At 37.3% G+C, this 23,457-nt stretch overlaps 1 protein-coding gene across 2 annotated transcripts in view; it reads left to right on the forward strand.

Annotated features, from left to right (window-relative positions):
- The window catches only part of RBPJ (recombination signal binding protein for immunoglobulin kappa J region), a 54,400-nt gene that overhangs the window by 11,324 nt on the left and 19,619 nt on the right, over positions 1-23,457 (forward strand). For both annotated transcript variants that reach the window (XM_038135051.1, XM_038135050.1), the window contains exon 2: positions 21,107-21,145. In XM_038135051.1, coding sequence (XP_037990979.1) covers positions 21,107-21,145 — 39 coding nt within the window. The remainder of the gene's footprint in view (positions 1-21,106; positions 21,146-23,457) is intronic.

Consider the following 23,457-nt stretch of genomic DNA (forward strand, 5'->3'; position numbering starts at 1 on the left):
TATCTGTAGAGATAAGAGACTTCTTCACTTACTGAAAGTTTTCCTCTGTCATTAGGATTCAAATTGTGGATATTGTTGTTGAAAGTACTCAGTAGATTTTGCTGGTGACACTTCCGATATTTTTTGTTGTGTTCAGTATTCTCCTACTTAATGGCCCTGATTGTAGAATAGCTTTTTCAGTAATGAAATTAGATTTTTAAGAAGAAAGATACAATTCTGCCATTGCACAAATTGCATTCCTAGCTAATATTGTATTTTTTTGGTTTGACATTAGTTGAAAAACATGTATAGCCACAGCTTGACATTGCTTTTCTCTGATTCAGGTTTATATCTGGTCAATTCTGCTTCCTCTTGTTACATATATAAAACATACTGAAATAACAGGTGGTACTGTATTTTGCTTAGTCATTTTCAGTTTGTCCTCTCCTGAATTTTGTGAGCAGCTCTCAATCAGTTTTCCTTCTGGATTTCCTTTTTTTTTCTCTTTAATTATTTTAATAGAGTAGCACACCAGAATACTTTCCCTTTTTTTGGTTTTGTTTTGTTTTGTTTTGTTGTTTTTTTTGTTTTGTTTTTTTTTTACTTTTTTTTTTCTGTGAAGTTTCTGCGTGAGCCCCATTGTCTTTGTTCCTGGGCAATCCATGTTCACTTAGGTTTGTCCAGAGCAGTACTTTCAGACTGCTTCCCAACAGTGTTGTTCCTTTTTTTCCTCTAAATTTTGCTATTACTAGCCCTAAGAGTTGTGGTGTACTTAGAGCATCACCACAACCATTATCCACAGAGTAGAGAAGTTACTGTTGCTACTCAGCTAGTGTGATAATGTAACAGCTTTATGTTTTAAATCGAATCCAAACCCTATTCCTTCCTTTTGGGAACTTGAAACTTCACTTTGTCAGTGTCTTGGATCATGAGAGTGGATGTCTGATAAGTACTTGTATGTGACTTGTCTCCCCCCTTAAGAACTGATGAGGATTGGAGAGAAAATAAAATCTAAAGAATTCAAGAACCTGAGATATCTCATGTAACAAAAGACAAAACATTGATACAGAGGGAGAAGCATAAAATTTAATTTATGCTGATAAAGCCAGAGAAGGATCCAGTGTTGCTATTGTGAAGGCAGGAAATATATTTTGGGAGGGGGAAATGGGCATAGTGAAGGATTACTTTATTTTGGAGGAGTTTTGTTTTTTGCTTCTATCATGCTTCTTTCTTTTGAAATGTTTCAGTCTTCTTCATGTATGGGCAGCTACTACTATTTTTTTGTCCTTCTGCTACTCCAGAGGGAATGGATAAAATAGAACTTTGAATGATTACAGACTGCAGTGTGTTGCTAGTGGCTTTGTAGGGTGTATATTGAAAGCTGTGAAGAAGGAGGACACTTTGTTCTTATTAACATGTTATATTTCTAAAGCAACAGAACAGGGAGAAAGGATTGTTTTTAAAGTGATGAAAGCAAAGTGAAGCTGAGACCAGGTTAAATTCTCTAAGTAAGCATTGCAGAAAAAGTGGTGGGTGTGTGTCTCTGTATATAGATACACTTAAAAGTGTTTGTTATACAACTTTAATGTACAACTTGGATTTATGTTTACTATACAGACAGTTTCTTCTAACATAAGATGGATTAAAAGAGCATGTGTGACATTCTGCATAAAATAGTAACATTTCTTTTTGCCTGGTTCAGTGGTTGAATGCAAGCATTTGATTTGCTTTTCTTAATACCTTTTCAGAACCCTACAGAAATGGTATCGTACTGAGGTGTCTTAATACAGGTTAAAAATTACCAGTTTGATCAGGATAGTTTCTTACACTTGCTGTTCTCATTGTGGAAGGCATTTTTATTAGTGATACACATCCTGATCTTGTCTGTTCTTGATTTAAAAAAAAAATATTTGAAAGATTGCTATACGGATATTCTGCAAGTAGATGTGTAACACTGATGCACTTTTTCTTCCAACAGTGAGCCTCAGTTTAATTTTGCTGATTCAACTGCTCATGTAGGCCTTTGTCTAAAGCATTTTCCCCGCTTCATTTTGGATCAAAATTTAGAAAGTCAAGCTGGCATATCCTTTGGATATCAGAATTGAATAATTGTTCCAGCCAGCGAGGCTAATGTGTGTAACCTTGCTCCTTTTGTTAAAGGTTTCTTCATTTGGTAAAATGAGTCTTCAAACTCAGACTTGCAGCATTGGTCCATAGTTGGAGAAACAGGAAGAAAACACTTAAGCATTGTCCCAGATCACCACTGCTCTTTCAGTCTGTGGCGTCTTCCTTTTTTTCAGCTGCTTTCTTAATTTCTTTCTTGGAAGCCAAAAGTAGCTTCATGCAGTTTTCCTAAGAGTTGAGTCATTTATCAGCTTCTCCTTTGCCAAGTAATCTGTAATGGAATCCACTACATTTTTTCTGCCTGAGGCTGTTTATTACATTGTCCACTTGCTTTTGACTTGCTGTCTCAGTCCTTTTGATTGCTTATTCTGTCTGTTTTCTGCAGTGTTGTAGTTAATTGTGGCTGTTAGAAACATCTTGAGGACTCTAAGTTCAACGTGCCCTAGGTCTTGGCACAGTGTCCTGTAAGTAACCTGTATTCACCTGTCACTCAAGCTGCTTGCAAGCTGTTGGGTGGCATGCAGGTCCAGGGAGCCCTTTTAACAGAGCTCTAGTATACCTTAAAGGGTGAACCCTGGTTTTCATTATAAAACCAGCCAGGACAACTGGAGCTCTCTATACGCCTCGTGTTTTGGGGATGGTGTGCTGAATGTTGAGTATACTTCAGGTTTGTCCCAAGGTGTGCTGGCATGGCCAACCAGATCTTGCAACTAGTAAAAGGATCATAGTTGAAAAGGTGTTGGCTTGAAAAACAGTGCCTGTTTTACTACTGTTCTTGTAGTTAATGAAGATTTATTTCCTAAAGGGCGTTGTGCTTTGCAGTTGCCAGTCTCTTGGGGAAAACTGGAAAATCCTTTCATTTTTAAAAAAGCCCAAGAAACTAACTTGATCCAGAAAACTCTGCAGTACCATTCCTTTGCTACCCTCCCCTCCCCCCAGAAAAATTATCAGTAGAGATTTACTATGCTTTTCCTCTGAAGTTTGTGGCTAATTTTATTAATAAGCATTTGTATTATCATGCCACACTTGACAGCTGGTTCCTGTGTGTACCTTCAGATAGCAGTGGTATTCTGTTGCAGCGCTTTGGTCAGTGGTGAGCGTCTGTGGCTGCTGAGCTGGGTGACTTGCAGCCTTTTCCAGTGTCACTCCAGTATAAACTTGGATTTACAGATCTGTTAAAACTAAATTTGATTCTGGGGTGGGGTGACTCTTTGAGGCTGATCATATTGATGATGTGAAGTTGCCTTGGGATTTCCGTGCACTGAACTGAAAATAGTCACAGACAGGAGAAGCTTGAGGGGAGGTACCATTTAGGCTTGTATGGTTCTTACTCTTCTTCAGCTGTACATTACTCCTGCTGCTGGAGGTGGAGGAGTGGATTGCTGGAGCCTTGGCCTGAGTAAGAATAACCTGTGCATCCACTAGCAGTGGGAGCAGAAGGCCTTGCACACTGCAGTGGGTTGTCTTAACTCTGTCCTTCTTCCTCATCTTTGCCTCACTGTGTAATAGCAAAAGGGAATGGAGAGGAATGAATGGATGCTGATCTGGGGGACAGAATGCACTCTCTGAGGGTAGATAATGATGTATGTATATGTGTGTGGAGGCAGTAATCTCTTGAATTTTCTACTGCTGCAAAGACATTGAAGAAATTTTGGAGGTAGGAAAAGTAGATTTTGTTGTCTCAGTGTTAAAGTTTTTATCTGATTCTTTATGTTTTTATTTATTGGGGTACAGAAACATTGAGTGGCTTCTCTGTTTTACACATGTTCTTTTATTTAGCTGTAGGGAAGTTGTTCTTTCTCTCCCGCCAAGGGAGTTTCCTGTGTGTATGGAAAAATAAAAAACAGAAGTGAAAAATACCTCAGGCTTCCAAACCTGTGGCTCACATTTCAGTTCTCCCACTACCTTTCTTGTCACACAAGTAGTCCAGCAGTCCTTCTCCTACCCACAGCAATGCCATCTATCTGGAGAGCTAGACACTGTCATAGCAAATGTGATAGCTAACTTGGCACACCAAATTATAACAACAACCTGTGAACCACTGGGGAAATAAAAAAAATTACATGGTGCTACACTTCTTTGGTGTTTTATCTTTAATTTGCCAGAACATTTTATTTGGCTTTTTTCAGGCTAGTAAATATAACATAACTTTGATACCTGTTCCAAGAGGTTTATAGTTATAAATAAATTGGATATGCAATTTGTGGGCTTTTTTTGTTTAAAAGTCCACTTAAGGCAGGGGCCCTAAAATTGTTTGTAACTCGACAGTTAAGTTGTATTTTATAAATGTGTTACTGTCACTGGAAGTTCTGGAGATGCTCTGTTTACAATCTGACTACAGAGCAAATGGTTTCTCTGTTTCTTATGCCTAGGTGAGCAGTATGTAGACAACATACTGCATTCAATATGAGTGCTGTCTTCACAGTATTTAATCTTTCCCACAACCATGTGAGATAATTTAAGCACTTTAAAACTTGTATTCTGAATATCCTTCATTTGTTTAGACTGCATTTTGTGTATGTTCTCTTGTCATGTGACAGGTTTGTGGGTTTTTAGCCTCTTAAGTTGTTCTATAAATGGTAGGACTGAAGAACTTCTGTATCCTGTACACTTGTGCCTTGTATGGTGAGGAAGGTTTATGGGACAATACTGTGAACGCCTTCATCCCTAATGGACAAAGTGTAGTGGTATTAGAGCTAAGGCATAAGCTTACTGTCTAGCCAAATGGCATATGCAAAGTGATCAACTGTGAAGCAGTAATTTCCAAATTCTGCTTTGTCTTTTTTGGTGACGTTGGCAATGTCTATCCAGCTTCCAGTTTTCATAAAACTCATAGCAACTTAATTTTCTTTAAAAGCTTGTTTCTTCTTTTCAAACTTAGTTGAAACAGATTTATGGGCTCCTAAGTTATTGCAAGAGTGGCTAATCAATTTATTAATTGTACTAATACAGTACTAAGCCTGTTCTGTGGACAGAGTGTGTCATATTTTTCAGAATGCATTAATGCCTTCAAGAAAATACACCATTTCTCTAAAATGGTGAATTCTAAGTGGTAACTTCGGATATAGGTTATCCCTTGATTTTTTTCGGATTAGATTTTTTTCTTCATTTATCTTGGCTGCGTGGCCATCTGCATGTTTTCATTCTATAGTTCAGGTTATCTATCTGATTGTTGAACTTTAATGATTGCATTTGTTAATTTCTTCTGCTGCTTTGGAGAGTTCAGACTGCCCTGTTGAGGCAGCAGTGGGCAGAAATTTCAGGAAGGAGATCTCTCTATAGACTGGCATGTTCCACATACCACATACTTGGTAGTCCTGTGTTGGTAATCATTTTTAGCTGGTCAAGGTACACTTGACAGGGTTGGTAGCTGCTAACTGAGCTGACAGATTTGGTTGTTTAGTGCTTCGAGACACTTCTGACAATTTACATTCCCTTCTGGCCTGAATGTTCTTGGAAGGATGAGACAGTGTTGTGAAAAGAGGTTGGGTTCAGAGCTCAGCAGTTGGGAGCCTTCACAAGAGTGCTTAGGCACGCTTTTCATGCTGAAAATCCTTGTGAAAAAATTGTGCCAGCACAGGCGTTATTCTGGGAAACTCGTGTTGTAGCAGTCACAGGTTCAAGATCATGCAGAAGTTAAGTGCTGTTGGGTATATGTTTTTTAAAAACTACTGGTTCCTTAAATATTTAGAATACCTACATTAAGTAAAGTTTGTCTCGAAAAAACATTCTTGTTTTCAAATTGGCTTCATGGTTTATAGTATACCTCATTAAGATGCAGGGAGAAGTTTTACCAGTAATTTGCATCTGTGTGGAGTTTAAACTTGACAAACCCGAAAAGCAAGCCTCCTTGAATTAAGTATGATTCACACAATTTCCATTTTAAAAAATGGACAATAATAACTGCTTTGCATTTGTGCTCTTCAGATTTTTTTTCTTATGAAAAATGCTGCATAAAAGCAGTTAGGGCACAATAGGAGCGTGTGTGACTGTGTAAGAGACCTGTAATACTGTAACGCCAGAAAAAAGGATGATAAGGTGTTAGCTTGCTGACATTCCAGTCATGTAATCTAATCTTTTCATATGGTTATTGTAAATGTACTGTGATAAGGAGGAGTAAAAGTTTATTATTGGAGTGTCTGTTTAATTATCTTGTACAGGGATCATTGACCCAGTTACCACAACAGTTGTTTAAAGTATTATCATGTTGGATGGTTGGCATTGTGGAGATTATATTTCTCTAGCAATTTGTTTCCAAATATTTTAGTTTTACAGTTAGAACTAGCAATAAGTAGAAGGAGCTTCTAGCCTATAAAATTTAAACAGAAATATACTTTTTGTTGTACTTACTTATTTTCACCTCTCTCCTTCAAGTCAAGCATTTTTTAAGTAGCAATATGAATTTCTGTCTTTCCTATGTTGGAATGCTCTATTAATTATTGCTGGGGCTGTAGCTGCAGTATAATTTAATATCTTAGAAACTTGGAATTTAACTGTAAATTAATTCAACAACAGTGACAAAAAGTCCAAAGCTTTTGAATCTTTTAAAACAACTGTTTTTTTCTTAAAACACAGGTTTGTAAACTGTAGATGGAATATTACCTAATTTTGCTGTCTATGCAGGTTATGTGACTTTAAAGGTTTAAGAATAATTTGCTTGTATTAAATGCTTCCCAGTTAGAGACCTTCAGCACAATCACAGGGAAAAAGCCCAACAGTGGAGAAGGCCTCCAACTGATTTAGTTGTCCTAGAAAGTTAAAAAAGAGCCTTCTAATTCTCATTCTTTTCTGGGATGTGTTTATTGCTGCTGTTTTTATATTCATGGGATGATGTATTCATAAGCTTAATTACAAAACAATACACTTGAGATTGATTAATTCTAGGATACTGACAGCTCATTTTACAGCTGCGCCCAGTTAATGTTAGTGTAACCATGTAATTCCTGGGTGATGCAAGAAAACATCTGATATCTAGGAAACCCTATAATTTTGTAACACAGGTTGGTGCCAGATACAGCTTTGTTGGAAGGTATATGTATGCACAGGTTTTGTGTCATTTTAATCCACTGAGGAGATAAATTTTATTTACCAGTTTGGAAATTACTGTTTGCATGGCAGCCTGCTTAGGTGCTGATAATCTATTCTCTGCTTGCATACTGATGCAATTTTTGAATTGTTTTACAAGTCTAGGATCAATGAGTGAGACATAGTTCAGAGAATAAGCTTGTAGAACTCTAGCAGTTTACTTTTATTGACTATAAGGAGCTGCTTCCATATTGCATTTTGAAGGCTCACAGTGTAGAAGCTGGAGGAAGAAAGGGAATGAAAGGAGAGGGTCCATGCTGTAATGACGCTGTGTTTAAAAAAAAAGAAAAAAATTATATTGCATAAAAAAGTTGACTGAAAGCGACTGAGTTGCAAGAGGAGGGAGATGATAAGGAATTGTCTCCATTTCTTAGAGGTGTGTTTTAGAAGTGTGAGAATACAGTAAAGATATTTTAAAATTACTCTTAAAACTTGCTTTGGAGGGCTAGGCTGTCAGAGCTTACAGTTCCTAAAACAAGACCAGTTGAGGGAGTGTATGAACTGGGTTTTGTTGGCTTTTTGCTATTATTGCTATATTATTAACATTATTTACAGTATTTACTGTAAATATTAAATGGGTCTAAATTGAAGGTGGGGGTGTACCCAGTTTCTAACAGTGCCCTGCTACCAAAGTAGGTGGTCACACTCTGAGTGTGCCTGTTGATTACAGTGAGGTGGTGCTGGCATTCACTGGGTCTGTGATTGAATCAATTAACCCTTTCCGCTTTCCATCTCTGGCCTCCCCAAAAAGATAGGGTTTTTTCTGGATTACTGGTTTGAATTATTGGTGGAAAGATCTGACAAGTGCTGGAATTTGGTGTTTGAGGGTAGGTCAGTGCAGCTGGAGGAAGCTGGCAGGCAAGACCTGTTTGGCAGTGACAAATCAGCTCAGCTGCCTCTGAAGCCACAGTCCAACTGAGAACTGGAGACTGGAGCAGCTGGGGTACAGGCACGTTTGCTTGCCCTGACCTAGCAGTGAGGTGGGAAAGGCATTTGAGCCAGTGGTGACTTAAACTGTCACAGCAAGACTTGTCAGAGTTGCTCTGCTTAAACCTTAGAGATGTCACTTTACTTAGCTGTCATTTTGCATTAAGTTCTGACTGCACTTGGGCTGAGAGTCTTACAGGTATCCTAAGCTAAACTTTGACTAAGGATGTTAGTAAGATCTTTTAATTTTGCTTAAGACTTGCATTTTGCAAGTCATTTTCCGTAATGGATTCCTCTCCGTGTTTTCTTGCATTATAGTTCTTTCCCATGAGAGTTACAGGCTTGCTTAGCTGCTCCTGTAATCTTTTTTTGCTTCTGTTGAAGTTGAGTTTGCTGAGGTGACCAAACAGCTTTCTGCAACCAACATGACTGGTTTCCTTGTCTCCTGCTTCCCCATGTATTAGTGGTGTGCCAGATTGATGGACTGTGTTAGCTCCTTTTGAAGGTCTGAGCACTGCAGGTGGTGCAGGGCAAGTGAGTTGAGGAGCTTGGAGCAGGGACAGTAAGCCCCTTAGAGACAGATTAGGCCATTCTCCTTGTTTTTCTGCTCATAGGAAACAGTTGCTGTAGCAATAAAGCTCCTTTGTTTATGAGGGTATAGGGTAAGGAAAAGGACATGGAAGAGTGATTATCCCATTACTCTGTTAGAGCGGTGGTTAGAGATTTTGGAGCTGACCAATGACTACCCATCACCTTTTATCTCTTAAAGAGGTGTTCCAAAGAAATACCTATTTGCCTTTATGGTTAGTGAGGTTAGTCTGGCTTTTTGAGAATCTTCTGCCTTTGCAAATTTAATATGGTTCCTTACCACTTCCTTAAAAATCATTCACAATTTCTCCTGTTACATATTTTTGGTATTACAGTGAATGGTGGTGATTGAGCGAAAACAATGAACCTTAACTTTTTTCCTTCTTTTTATTCACTTTTTTTTAAAGTTATCTTATGCACAGAATGACTGCTTATCTTCCACTTAAGGATGGAAATTATATTTACAGAGGAGAAACTTTTCTTTGAACACAGCCGATATTGTCACTGAAATGAAAGTTGAGCAAATCCTTAGGTACTATACTATAGTGCTGGATTCCTAGATTGGCAGGAAAGTGGTTGAAAAAGTCTCCTCTTATTTCTAATTTGTGACTTTTTTCCAAGTAATCAGACAACAGAGGTAATAATCAGTACACTTAGTAGTTTTTCCCTCATGCTTCTAAAAAAAATTTCTTCAGACTAAATCTTACTTGCAGTTGTGGGCCAGTGGTAACTCTAAAAAGCACTGGTTTAGTACTCAAGTGCTCTGTTCTTGCCAATTTAGAAATGTAATTACTTGAAAGGTAGATGCTTGTTTTTAAGGATTTGCTGATACTTAAATTATGGTTTAGTACGGGATACCTAATCACTTTCTCAGGAAATAAGAGTCAAGATGGCTTGTGAAGTATGTATTCAAAGGTGATGTGCAATGTGAAATGCTTAGAAAAATTTGCTGTCTCAGATGGACAAGAAGAGTTCTAGTAATCATAAGCTGGGCAAAGTCTTTGTCAATGAAAGCTATGACTATGGGATGTTCTGTGTAGAATCATGCTCCAGACTGATTTTATGTATTGCCATTACTTTAATAGTCAGTTTTGGGAGCTGAATGTGCAAGTGTTTTCCCTTTTCCAAGTATCCACTCTCTTTTGGTTGGAATGGATGGAGATAAAACTACTGAGCACATTCCCTATGCAGTTACAATAGCTGAGCCAGATTATACTGTGTTTTAGGGACTGGGATTCTGTTGGCATGCTGATTTTTCAAGCTAATAACTTGGTCAGTTGCTAAGGTGTGTGTGTCCAAGTCTACAGTTTCTGCTAAAATATTTGAGCCAATATTATTAGGCAATTAGCATGTGAATATAAAGGAATCATATTAAATTGACTAAAATTTTACTATGTTTCTTACATTCTTCACCACTCCAACATTTTAGTGGCTTTGTCCTTTGAGTTGATAGTATCTAAGTTCTTTAGTATACCTGAGATCTTTGGATTACTAGCTCCTTGCTGCAGGTACCTACAGCTAAAAGTAAAACCAGGGAAATCATATCTCCAGGTGTATGCTTTGGCACTTCCTCATTAAACAAACTATCATTACTGACTTCCTTACCTCACTTAGTGTGACAAAGTTGTGTGAATGCTGTCTTGACTAAAATTATGTCCTGTTTGGACAAGACCTTTGACTTTTAGAGTCATATACAAGTGTAGTGATTATTGCATAAGGCTTTTTTCCATATCTAGGTGGACTGCTATAAAGAAGTGAATTTGTTTACTTTCTCTAAGTTGTTTAAAAGTGAGCCTGCTTACTGATACAGTGCAAGCTTTTATTTAAATTGCAGCTGTGGTTCTGTGATTTTATGGGGATTGGAAAAGAGAGAGGACAATAATGAGAGTAGTGTGGGAGGATGAAAGCAGGTCAGAAAAGGGAGAGGGAGTTTCTAATTGAACCAGTGACTTGCAGTGAGAGGGCGTGACTAAGTGAAGTAGAGCTTTTGCTGTTGTATTTTTGTCAGTATTATTTGATACAGTGCCAAAAGTGTGTACAGTGCTGTAGGGTGGAAGACTTGTTTCAAACACATAACATGCTCCCTGTGTTGGGGGACTTAAATTCTTTAGGTATAGTCGGGGGCAGTACAGAATCATGCAGTACAGAGATGTGATAGGGCTTGGTTGGTGGCATTCGTCCTGGAACAGGTGGGTCTTTTTTTGTTGTTGTTGAAGAGGGGGAATGTTTTGTGTATTGATAAAAAACCTTCTGGTTTTGTGATTTCATGGGCTGCTGTGCCCCCTGCTTCCAAAGAGTCACAGTGCAGTTGGACCACCCATCATTGACTCTTTACAGAGGAGAAAGGGACTTTAGGAGCAGTAGAAATCCATTGTTCATGTCTGTTAGACCTTCTTGATTGGTGTGGTTTTAATTAATTTTATCTCCTTGTGTAGGATGGATAAGAAAGAGGGTACCTTGTGTCAATAGTGTTTCAAAGCAAGTTGGCTGAGATTGGTTCTTTGTATGTGAATATGAAAACTGTATTTATTTTTAAAAATGGGTTAGCTTTTAATTCAACTCTAACCTTTCAGGACAAAGTCTTTATAGCAATATTTATTACAGTAGACACCCTAATGAGAATCAGGGCCAAAGTGCTGCTGGCAGGCAAAAGTGAGAGTGAGTTGATGACTGCATGTGGCTCTGTTAGAGTGTGTGTGTTCATCCTGATGGATGAGCCAGCCTTCGATGGGTGAGCTGGAAGCTGTCAGTCAGTCTGTTGACTTCATCAGCCTTGGGAGGATCACGCTTATGGACATAGTTGTGTCTAGAGGGAGCAACAGGGGGAGATAGGTGTCATTTCTTCAGCAGTTTCTGTACCTCAGCTGTGTGATATTTTAGAAGAACAAGACAATGGAGTATTTAGGGTGTGAGTAGTCTAAGGATTTAAAGACTCCTTACCCTATGATGCTATGCAGATAGTTAGGAATACAGGGTATGCTGGGTCACATTAGACTGTATGGCATTAAGTTACAACAACCTACAAAAATCAGTGGAGAGCAAAACCCCAAAAAGCTTGTGGGACATGGAGGGGGAGTTGCCTGAGAAGTGTTGTGAAGAATGAAGATTGTGTGGAACTGTAGGCTCTGGAGTATAGAGCGGGTAAGAATTACTTCATCATCATCTGTCTTTTCTTTTGACAGTATTAGCTAGTTTATTGTAGTTCTTTAGTTTGTTTCCAATGTGGAGGTTGTTTAGTGCTGGATGTTACTGGTAATACAACTGTTTCTGTTTCCCATAATCAGACTTGTGCATATTGATTGAACCCATTTTATTTTGGAGAAGATAAAATTTTCCTTCTGATGGCTTTTTTTTAGCCGTTGGTATGGTTCATTTATTTTATATCTTCATCCGTGGAGAAGATCAGTGTGAAATTTTCTGTTTGAGCATAGGTAATTGCTTGTGTTTGCTTCCATGTTAACTGAATTCTTATATACAATTATATATGTTTTGCCTGAATCTTTTAGAAATTGTGTCCAAAGGTGTTTTTGCTTTTTAATCATATGTAAAACCTGTAGGTCATCACTTTTTGAGCTCTGCATTTTTAGCATTGGCATATCATAACAGTGCGCTGTTTTCAGATTCATTTAAAAACAAAGGACATCAGTGTAGAATAAGATGCACTTACAGAAATCAATCCAGCAGTTATCTCTAACAGGGAACATGTTAAAGTGCTGTGGATCCAACTGCTATGTGAAATGTGGTAATCTTTATATGCCAACTCATGCTGGATCATAAATGGCCCTTTTTTCAATATATAGGAATTCCTCTTAGGGTCTGTGAAACCAACAGATGGGAAAATGTTTCCTAGTTTACAGATAATCATTTCCCTCTTGAGTTGTGTTCTAGAAATATTTTCAGTATTTCCATTTTGTCTTCACCGAAATCTGTGCACAGAAAAGTAGACCTATATTAACAAAATATCACGTGTTTTAAAATGTACACCTGCTTTTGCAGTTGATGTTAACCTAAATGTAGAAATCTGCAAAACCAAAACAAGTCTGAATTGGAGTGGCTGAGTCTTACCATATAAGTTGTACGATGCTGTTCAATCAGAAGGAGGTGTTTCTAGGAAATGCCAGATTAAGGGATCACTCCTGAGAATTAATGAGTGTGCCCTGTACATGGGCACTGTTGCATGTGTTAGCTTAGATAATTTTAAGCATTTTAAAAGTCCATAAATATGAACTTTCCTCAGTGCTTCTTCAGTTATTCACTAATTTGTCCATGGTAAGCAAATTGAAGCTGGAAATAGGCAGAGGATAGACAATTAAAAGAAAAAGAGAAAATAAAGTCCCAGTGTGCTACTTAAATCCATCTTTCAGCTTTTCTCAGATGATGTCTCTGTTAGTGGTTGAAAAGGAGTACTTTTATATTGATCCTCAATCTTTGAATGGAAACCTGAATACTTCCTGGATCTTAGATAACCTCAGTAGGCCAAGTAAACCCTTGAGATCCCTTACTGGTGAGCTTGTAGTGTAGTGAGTTTGTGGTAACAGATCACAAAGTAACTTGAAATTAATTCTTTGAGAAGTATTTTCATTTCTCATGATAGAAAGTAATAGAGCCTGTTACAACAAGGGTCTGGTAATCTGGTGCTAAGGGCTGAACAAACACTTGACAGACTTTCTAGCTTTCCAGATATATAGCAGTTGCTCTCAAGCTGAGGGAGAATGATAAAAAAATCCCTGTAAATTACTTCTCTTATTTTAATTTCTTTCCTTAAAAAGCCTTTGTCTGACTGTTAATTCACAAACTCTTGCTGTTTGTTCACAAGTTACATTTTAAGGGGTCTAGGAAAAGCTTGCGCCTCACAGTTGACACTGTTTTCAGACCTGGAGTTAAGTGAAGCACAGGAATTTCTTTTGCTGCACTCCTGGCTGAAATGCACCTAAGAGTAGTTGAAATGGCAGTATTTCTTCTTCCCCAGTCATATCACACGTAATGGTTGGTGGGATACCAGCTGTTTGATAGTGTTAGAAATGTTGGGACTTAACTTGAGTCTCTCACCAGACTTCTTTGTCACTTCATATCATTGGAGAGCAGAAGGATTTTCTTGCTTTATTTCTGAATTTATAATGTAGTCTGAGACGTTGCCAAAGACTGTATAAAAATCTGGAGTTTTCTTATTAGACTCCTCCTGTTTCAAGCATTGTTTCCCTTGGATCTCCTCTAAGGAAGTAAAAACTTTCCTTGATCACTCCATTCTGTATTTAATTTCTATGTTTAATACTCTGGGTCTTCTACTGCCTTAAATTAGTGATTGCCGTGTCTTACTTATCACAATGTTGAGACATTTGTGCTCTGGGAGATGGAACTGAAACCATTGAACTGAACAGTATGAGGTAAGTTCCGTTCAGGCCAGTTTCTTTGTGACATTTGTCTAGGGATTTTTTCCAAAGTCCATACTGAGGTATTATAGTCATCTCTTGTAGCCTGTTAAAGAGTTCTTCTAACATGTTCTGCAGCAAATACTGTGACATGTACTGTGATATAACGGGACTAATAAGGATTGAGTTTACTTTTCAGGAATGATGTTAGGCCTTTACTACATCAGGCACAAGCACCACCAAGTGAGTAAGTCCAGCTGGAAATGATCTTGCAGTCAGGTAGCTGGGGGTGAAATTTTTCCAATGAACAGGCACTCTGAGCCTTTTTTAAATCTGGCATTTGTTTCCCATGCAGAAAGCATGCATTTTTCTTTTCTTATTGTACTGGATCTGGCTGGGACAGAGTTAATTTTCTTCCTAGCAGCTGTTACGGTGCCATGTTCTTGGTGACCAGAACAGTGTTGATAACACACTGATATTTCAGCTCTTTCTGAGCAGTGTTGGCACCGCATCAAGGCCGCCTCTCTTTTTCACTCTGCCTGCTCTTTGTCCCCCCACAATGACTGAGGGGGTACAAGGTACTGGGAGGCATACAACCAGGCAGGTGACCCAAACAAACTGAAGAGATACTCTATGCCTTATAATGTCATGCTCAGCAATAAATTGGAGGGGAGTGGGATTTAGAGAGGTTACCCAGCTTTTGCCTAGGAAGTGGCTTGGTATCGATCGTGGGTGGTGGTGAGTGGCCCGTTTCACTTTGTTTTTCTCTACTTCCACTTCTGCTTTCTATGTTAAACAATTATATGATGTCAACATCTTCGTTTTCTTGCTCTTTATTCATGTTTTTCTCTTCACCCATCTCTTGGTGAGGGGAAAATATGCACCTGGATCGTTTAGTGACCTATGGGCAACAAAGCACCACATGATCTCTTCATACTTGTGTAAGGCAGAAAGGCTCAATTCATGGATATTTGTTTTGAAAGGAACCTCTAAAGGTCGTGGAGTCCAAATATCCTGCAACAAGCAGGGATGTCTTCAGTCAGATCAGATTGCTCAGAACCCTGTCCTGTGAATGTTTCCAAGGATGGGGCATCTACCAGCTTTCTGGGCAGCCTGGTTTTCGATACTATGCTTTTGGATTCTTCAGCGTAAGGAAAGTATTTACTTTTATTTTCAGTGTTGGAATTTTTAAGGCACCAGGGAAACTTCTGTCACAAAAAAAAATGACACAGAAAACAGTAACTGTAGTGTATTTTTACTACACTTTGTATATTCTGGAGTTAAATTCAAATGTTTTGCCTTGCCGCAGATATTTTCTGGTGCCCCATTTCATATAGTGGTCTCAGGTCCATGTTTTTCATTTAGCAAGTCTTAGTTTGCAACTCATGTCTTCCCATTCCTAGTCCACAGTGTTTCTGCTGCTCCCCCATGTTGGCCTCTCCAACACACTTGCTTTCTGCTCAGCTGTTGTTTCTGCTGTAGTTGAATTTGACAACTCCCTTTTGCATTTTGCTTCTCTGGAGACCATTTACAGAAAGATCCATGCTATTCTGACTAGATGCCAAAAATTGTGTCAATCCATAGGCCAAGTGAAGATACAATACCTAATTGCTGAAGTTTGTCTCTATTTGTATGTATGTGGAAATATTTTTTTAAGGCTTCTGTGCTCAGTGCATGAAGGTGAATGGTCTTTCTCAGGGACTGTTAAAATGATGTTCTTGGCTGAAGACCAGTACCGGAAAAATTTGCAGTTCATATTCCAGCAGGAGGATGCTAGAGCTGTTTGGTGACCATAGATCTTCAGTCAGAGTTGAAGATAGGATAGCATGTGATTTTTGTAGATCTTTTTCGTAATTCTTTTTGTCGTAATTCTTTTTCTTGCGAATGGCAGAACTGTTTTGGTAATTTTCGTTTATTTATTTTTCCATCCAAAGTTGACTTGACACATAGAGCCATTGAATAAAAAAAAAAAAAAGAGCCAGATCATTTATGTCCAGAAAATAAGGCTATATAACAAAAAAAGTTTGACAAGTTTAGTAAAGGCATTCAACTACTGATAGATGCTGAAAACAGTGAAAATTCATATTCCTGCAGCCATAGAAAATTGTAGTTCATATTGTATCTGAGCTAGGAATTCTCAATAGGATTTCACATTCTGTATTGTCTGAAGATGTTTGAAACTTATCCTGTATATTGTGCCATGTGTTTACCTAACCTGAGAATTTTAAAAGTTTGAGTAAAACTATCTACTGTACTGACAAGATCAGTGTTACTTTACTTCTGAACTTCCATACTTAGTTGAAGGGCAGTAAAGAGATAAAAGGAGGACTATATTTCCTTACATTTCTGTGAATGAGGAACAGCATTTTAAATGGTAAACTGAGACTTGCTTAATGAAAATAATTATTTGGGACATGATGTTGAAGAAAGAGTTATGCCTACAGTGCAAAGTATGGAAGTGAAATTGATTTATGCAAAGCATCAGAAAACAAAATATGGGAAATAATAGAATACTACCTGGTGGTTGGAAAAAAAAACCCAAAAACAACAGGACTGGGAAAAGAATTACTAGGACAAGTATAACTTGCTCCAATAGCAAGTGATTATGGTGTGACTAATGCTCTCACTCATGTTTCCATTAGAGTGTGTTAGGATATGCTAATAGAATACAGCTTGAACTGATGTGAATGAAACCGCAACTTGACTGTATGTCTGTATGTCTAGAATCCCAATTCAGGACACCTGAAAGAGCACTTAGTCTTGGATAGCAAAATTTTTAAAACCCAGCAAATTAAAGGAACTTGGTGAGCATTCAGATATAATGATACATAGCCTGTAATTAGGACTTCAAATTACATATATTTATCTTGTCTAATAACCTCTGCTAGAATAGAATTATGATACATTTTTAGTTTCCTCTCCTGTACATTTTTGTTATTCATCAATCTGCATATTTTCAAGATGAAAAAAAGGAGAAATAGAAATACTGAGTAGATAAAGAAATTCCAGAACAGTGAAATCCAGTGAAAATGTACACAAGAAAAATGTTACAGTCTCTGTCATGTCCGACAGGTAACCTTGTAAAGTCTGAACTGTCTCATTTTTCAACTTCCAGTCAAATATGAAAGTTTGAAATAGCAACAATCGCAGCTTGTGCTGCGGATGTCTTTTAGTACAAAACCATAGATATAATGTGTTTCTTGCATTTTCATCTATCTTAACATCAGAAAACTTAAAAAGATTCTTAGTCTTTTCTTCTGTGTAGAAGTTGCTGATAGTTTCTGTCCTTCAAGTTATATTGTCAATACACACCTCTACTTTGCTTTGCAAACGTATGGAAAAAGTAAAACCAGATGAACCATTAAACAAAACACATGTGATACTTCTTAAAAAAACAATTGTGTCTTGTTTGTATGTTTGAGTTTTGTATTGTGACTGAAAATCTGGCATCCTGAATGCAGTTGCTGCTTTGGAATATGTCTGGTTCATAGGAGTATATGTACTGATCCATGCCTGCTAGTCATCAGTAATGGATGAGTAAGGAAAGAATGTAAAAGACAGGGTAAATGTAGACTGGTTTGGGTTTTTTTAAACTCATGCTATTTTTTTGCTACTGGTAGAACATACTTAAGGATTTCCTGAGGAGAAGGTTGTAAGAAACAGGTCATTATATATAATAGAATCTAATTGAGTTCTGTATCAGGCTTCTGTTCAGTCTTCTGAGCTTACTTCTGCTTTCAGCCTCCACAGTATTCTCTAGCAATATGTTTTACAACTTAGTTTTGTGTTTGTAGAGCAAGGAAAAAAAGTATTTTAAAATTAAATTTTTGGTGTTGGATATATTTCCGAATTCCTGTGTTTGTGAGACAGGAGAGAGTAACTATCTCCTTTTCACATTTTGTATATAGTTTATCAGTCTCTTAGATCTTTGAATCTGTTTGTCCCTTTTCTCTGATACTCTCACTGAAGGCTGGAGTTTTAGCCAATTGGATACAAAAGCTATTGATTATTCATACTGAATTTCATGCTAACTTTTATTACTCTGAGATAATTTTTTTCCACTGCTGCGAGTTTTCAGAGTTGTGAGGGTGTGGCAGAATAATGCCATGGCATGGTGATGTTTCCGTTCCCTATTTCATTCTTAATAATTATTTAATTCTAACTTCTTTAACTATTGTTGTTGAGCTAGGGAGGTATTTATGGGATGTTTGAAATTATTTTGTAATGATGCAGGAAAAGGCTGTTCTTTGACACTGTGGCTATGGTACATAGCCATCAGTCATCTGTCAAGACAACATTATTGAGGCAAAGTCGCTGAATTTAGTTTAGAAACAGTTAACATGGGACTTAAAGTAAATATCAAGATGCAATTTCCTCCTATTCTACCTCTCTATTATGTATATTGAAGGAATAATAAAAGGTTTACCCAATTTACATAATCTCTTTGAGAGGTTCATGTTGCTAAGGGTAGCATTTATATGTGTTCACAAGTTGATTACACTGACATAAATAACTTCATTTTGTGTGGAGGAGGCTGGGGAAAGCTGGTATATGAGTTAGGGAGGTATTGCACTGAGCATCATATCAGTTTGCCCTGTATACCTCCAGAGTGACTCAGTGCTTTAGCTCTGATTCTGAAGAATGGGGATTTTGGTACTTTCTCCTGTGTTCTATGTTCAGGATTTGACTAAAAGGGAAAACACAGAATTTATTTCTTTTGATAATTGCAACTGTGTTGTGTAGCTCTCTTGTTAATAAGACTCATTTTAGTAATTAAGTATATGTGCAAGGGGAATGCATCTGCTGCACTCGAGTTCTGCCAGGGTGTGTGTTACCTCAGGGCAGTGTGAGGTTTTGTCTGTGAGGGGTTTTTTTTGTCTTAATGCAGTTTCTGGTGTACTAAGGTCCTCATCTTGGATTGGATCTATTTGCCACAGAACAAGTAGTAAGGGTGGTGTGCATAATGCCTTCTTTGCTCCAAGATAAGCACCTCTTAATTTTTTTTGTGGTGAATTGAAATGTGCGGAGGGATTGAAACAAAGACAGTAGTTCTGCTCAAAAGCAGGGAGCTAATATATAGGGATGTTGTTTGTAGAGTAGTGCTTTAAGGTAATCTGTTCTCTAGTCAGAGTCACAGACCCTCTGTCAAATAGGATGATCCTGCGTCTTCAGGGAAGAACAGCAGCTACACAGATAGTATGGGGGAGTTGGGATGTACACCTACTGTTATCCAGGGAAAATCAGAGGCACGGGGTGTGCTCAGGAGGTAGCTAGGCAGATCCTGAAAAGATAAGTGTTAGAAGCAGAAAGGCTTTGGATGTAACTTTACCTCTGCCAAACTGCAAAGCTGTTTGGGTTTTCTAGTTCGCTTTTCTGCATTACAAATATGTCTATGCAGTGATGCATACCACAGAGAAAAATATAAATTAAGTTTGCGTCCAGTAGACCTCAAAATTTAAAATGTATAAAAACAAATCTCGCAGCAAGAATTCTAGTTTCATTGTTTCATTTAAAATTAAAAGCAAGCCAGAAAAGTGAACTGTATCCTAACAACAACAACAAAGTAAAATATAAAGGGAATGTATGTCTGGTTGGAAAAATAAATTTTTATTTCATTGTTAAGCTGAAAAGAAAATCTGACTTCTTGTCATTTATTCAGTTCCTCTTTGTGGACTGCCAGTATTTTAGAAGACAATTCTTGAAAAATAACTTTAAAATTGGCTGAATGTTGTCACGGCCCTGTCAGGAGAGTGCTATTTAGCTTAGCTATATAAATGATAGTTACATATTTGTACATTTCTAGGATTACGGAAATTAAATTGGAATGTATGAAATCATTCCACCATCAGTGGGTGTAGAGTCCAGGACAGATCCATTGCATGAACATGGGAATTTCTTGTCACATCACTTAATGATCAAATTCTTGTCCTAGGGAGCCTCCAACACTTTTGTAGGACAATAGTAGGAAAGGGTTCTTTTCCCTATCCAGGAAGCATAAAGGGAAAGCTATGCCCACCTATAAAATGAACTTGGCAAGTCATAGAGATATTTATGAACACTAGCAGTAAAAGCACAGTCTCTTATGTCTCTATTTATTTTTAGGCAAAAAGGTGTTAAGCTAAGCCTGTCTTTTTGCTATGTTTTGGTTTTTCGTTGTGGGTTTCTTGGGGTTTTTTTCCCCTGTCTTTGTCATCATTTGAGCTTGTGGTTGCACTTCCTCACCAGGATTAGCAGATGTACATTGGTGGGTGCAGCCTTCCTTTTTTCAGATCTTTTACCTGACCATTTAGTTCTAATCTGAGGGTGGTTTTGGTAATGAAAATGTATCTGCCGTGTGTTAATTTGGTGTGTTATGTAAATAAAGACATTCGTGGAAAGTCTTAGCCTAGTGTAAAGAGTATTCTTTCTCTCAAGGACGGTGTTGAAGCACTGAAAGAAGTACAGCTGTCTCAAAACACTTTATGGTGAAAAAGCGTTGAGTGTATTGCAGGCTATTTATGGATCAAGCTTGGCTGCATTCCATAGGAGAGATTTTTCCTGTAATTCTGTACTGGCATGTATGAAAATGTTGTCATCCTTTTTGTAAGTCGTGAAGGAAAAACAGATTTTTGAGAAATTGTCCTGGTGGAAAGCATCCACTTATTTGTCAACACAGATAATGTCTCTTAATTTCTGTATGTTTACAGTAACTACTTGTTGATGGCACTGCTGGTCAATTCTATGGCAAAAATCTTCTGCTTCTTTACATTCTTGTAATGTCTGAACTTTCCAGAAGTGATTCTGAGAGCAAATGTGACTTCAACAAAGAAAGTTACCTAGTGTTCAAATTTAAAAAAGACTTCTGCTGTTGTGGGAAAAGCCGTTGTGAGGAGGCAGTTAATTGTTTAATAGTGATCTTATCTAAGAAATTACAAAGAAAATATGTAAAATTCTAATACAATTTCAAAAATTGGGAAACTGGGGTAGTATCTTAACATAAAATTATATCTAAACACTTTTGTTTTAAATTAGCAACTACTTCTTTTTTTTTTCAGGAAATTTGGAGAGCGACCTCAACCGAAACGGCTCACAAGGTAAGCAATAAAGAAACTCAGTATTTAACAATTTTCTGGTTGCCCTTCTCATTGTCAGAAAAATTAAGTTAAAATTTTGTTGGTTGCTAACCCTAGAATTTTAAATATCGAAGCTTTTCAATTATATATGCAATCAGCAGCCAGAATTACAATTTTTAACAGACTGGCTTATTTTTAATATGAAACTCAAAATGCATATTTAGAAATGGTGTTGACTTCATGTATCAGTTATTGTAGGTTATATTGTAGGATGTGGATCTGCTTATTTTTAAATCCTCAGGAATGAGCTGGTTTGTTTCTTGAGTAAAAGTGTGGTCATGCAACACTTTTTGCTGCCAGAATTGAATATGGTGTTGTCATCGAGTGATCTGAACCGATTGTTGGTGAGCCCCAAATAATCAGAGAGAGTATCAAATAGAACTATCAAGTCAGTCCATTCTGGAAAGTGTTTAGGGTGACTGGAGTACAGTGCTTGATTTGCTCCTGGCCTGCCTAGGATGTATTTACACCAGAAACTGTTAAAGTCACCTTCTTTTTTCGAACTGCTTTAACACAGTCTTTGCAAATATTTATTATTCTGTGCCACAAGCTGTGCCAATTATAATTAGCTCCTGGATTTAAAATCCACTATTTGCTTGAAAGCAAAAAAGATGTGCCATTTGTTTTTATAGTTTTGTGTGGTGATAGAGGAAGCCTCTTGTTACCCTGACACCCTCTGTTTTGAATGAAATTATACCTTATGTTAGCACATGATGGGGGGGGGAGCATTTACATTTTGTGTTGTGAATATCTGTCTCACTGCATTTCTGGATAAGTTTTAGGTTAGCTTGTCATCATTAAACTTCATTTCAATGCAAAATTGACCTGTACTGACTTACAGGTATTTGAACAAACATGGTGGTTTCTTGTTGGCCTGGCAGTCTTCAGGGATATTTGAAGATACTATGTTTTAAGTAACGAGCTGCTTTCCATCTTGAGTAGTAACATCTCTACTCTAACCCTGAAGTTATTAATAGAATTATCTTCCATCATTTAAGAAAAGAATGAACAAAAATAGAATGTATCTTCTGTGTTTCAAAAAGAGCAAACAAAAAATGACTATGCAATGAGAGCTTTTAAATAAGTTTTCTGTTTACTATAGATACTCTAAATTTCATATGCAGGATTTTAGCTACTAGGTATGCTCATTGCTCTTCCTGAATACAGGGTGGGTATTTGAGAAGTGCCAGCTATCCTTCAAAGCAGCAGTTTGAAAACCTTTCCTGTGATGATAGAGGTTGGAAACAAACAACCTAACTTTCCTCTGAAGAGTAAACTGCTGAAATGGAACAACTGTCACCCAGATTTTTAAGATTGATTTGTATATGTAATGCTGAAAATGTGTTTGTAAACCCTTACAAGCATTTATTGGAAAATCGCTGTGGGTTTCTTGTTTAAAGGCTGTCTGGTTTGACTAATATTAATCTCCAGCAGAACAACACTACTTTGTTCTTACTATGCTAGTTGGTTTTAGGTGTAAGCTATAGTAATACTACCTTCATGAAGAATTTTAAGATTGAATAATGAAAAATGGCACATAAGATATCTGTGGGAGGAGTTGGAGGGGGAGCATCACAGGAGCTTGGATTGTACAAATCCACTGTAGAAACAGACCAATAGAAAGCACAAATTTTCTTCCTCATACAATGCTAAATAAAGATTAGATAGCACCAGCAGTTTTCTATGTGAGTTGCTGGGTTTGATAGTAGTCAAGTTTAATAGTAGTCACGTGAAGAGTTTTTAATACGACAGATGTTCTTAATTTAGTATGATAGTAATCTTAATAGAATATTTCAAATTGTCAAATTAAAAGTTTTTTAACAACTTAAATGCAGCTAATATATATCACAATGAAATGTATAATAATAATTTCACAGTGAATTATACTTTTGGGTTTAAATATACTCTTAAAAATGGTTGCACATTAGTGAGTCTGGTTTTGAAACAGTTCTTCCAGCTGGACTTTCATGGATAAACATCAGTTTTACCAATGTCAATTGTAAATAGATCAAGTTAGTCCAAATTTAAAACAGCAATTCAAATCTATTCTCTGTTCTTATATCCTGGTATTTATGCAGAAAATCAGCTCACTAATCACTAGACATTAATCATGTCTTATGCAGGCATGACAAACACAAGAATTTGCAAAACATCATTAGCAAAGCTGTGTTTCATTGTCCAGCCCAGCCCTGGCTCAATCTACTTGCTTTTCTCTATGAAACTGTGTGGGGATTTCTTTTGGAAAAGGTCTGGTCAATAAAATACTGCTTTCT

The sequence above is a fragment of the Motacilla alba genome, chromosome 4 (assembly GCF_015832195.1).
Source record: "Motacilla alba alba isolate MOTALB_02 chromosome 4, Motacilla_alba_V1.0_pri, whole genome shotgun sequence".
NCBI classification, from domain to species: Eukaryota; Metazoa; Chordata; class Aves; order Passeriformes; family Motacillidae; genus Motacilla; species Motacilla alba.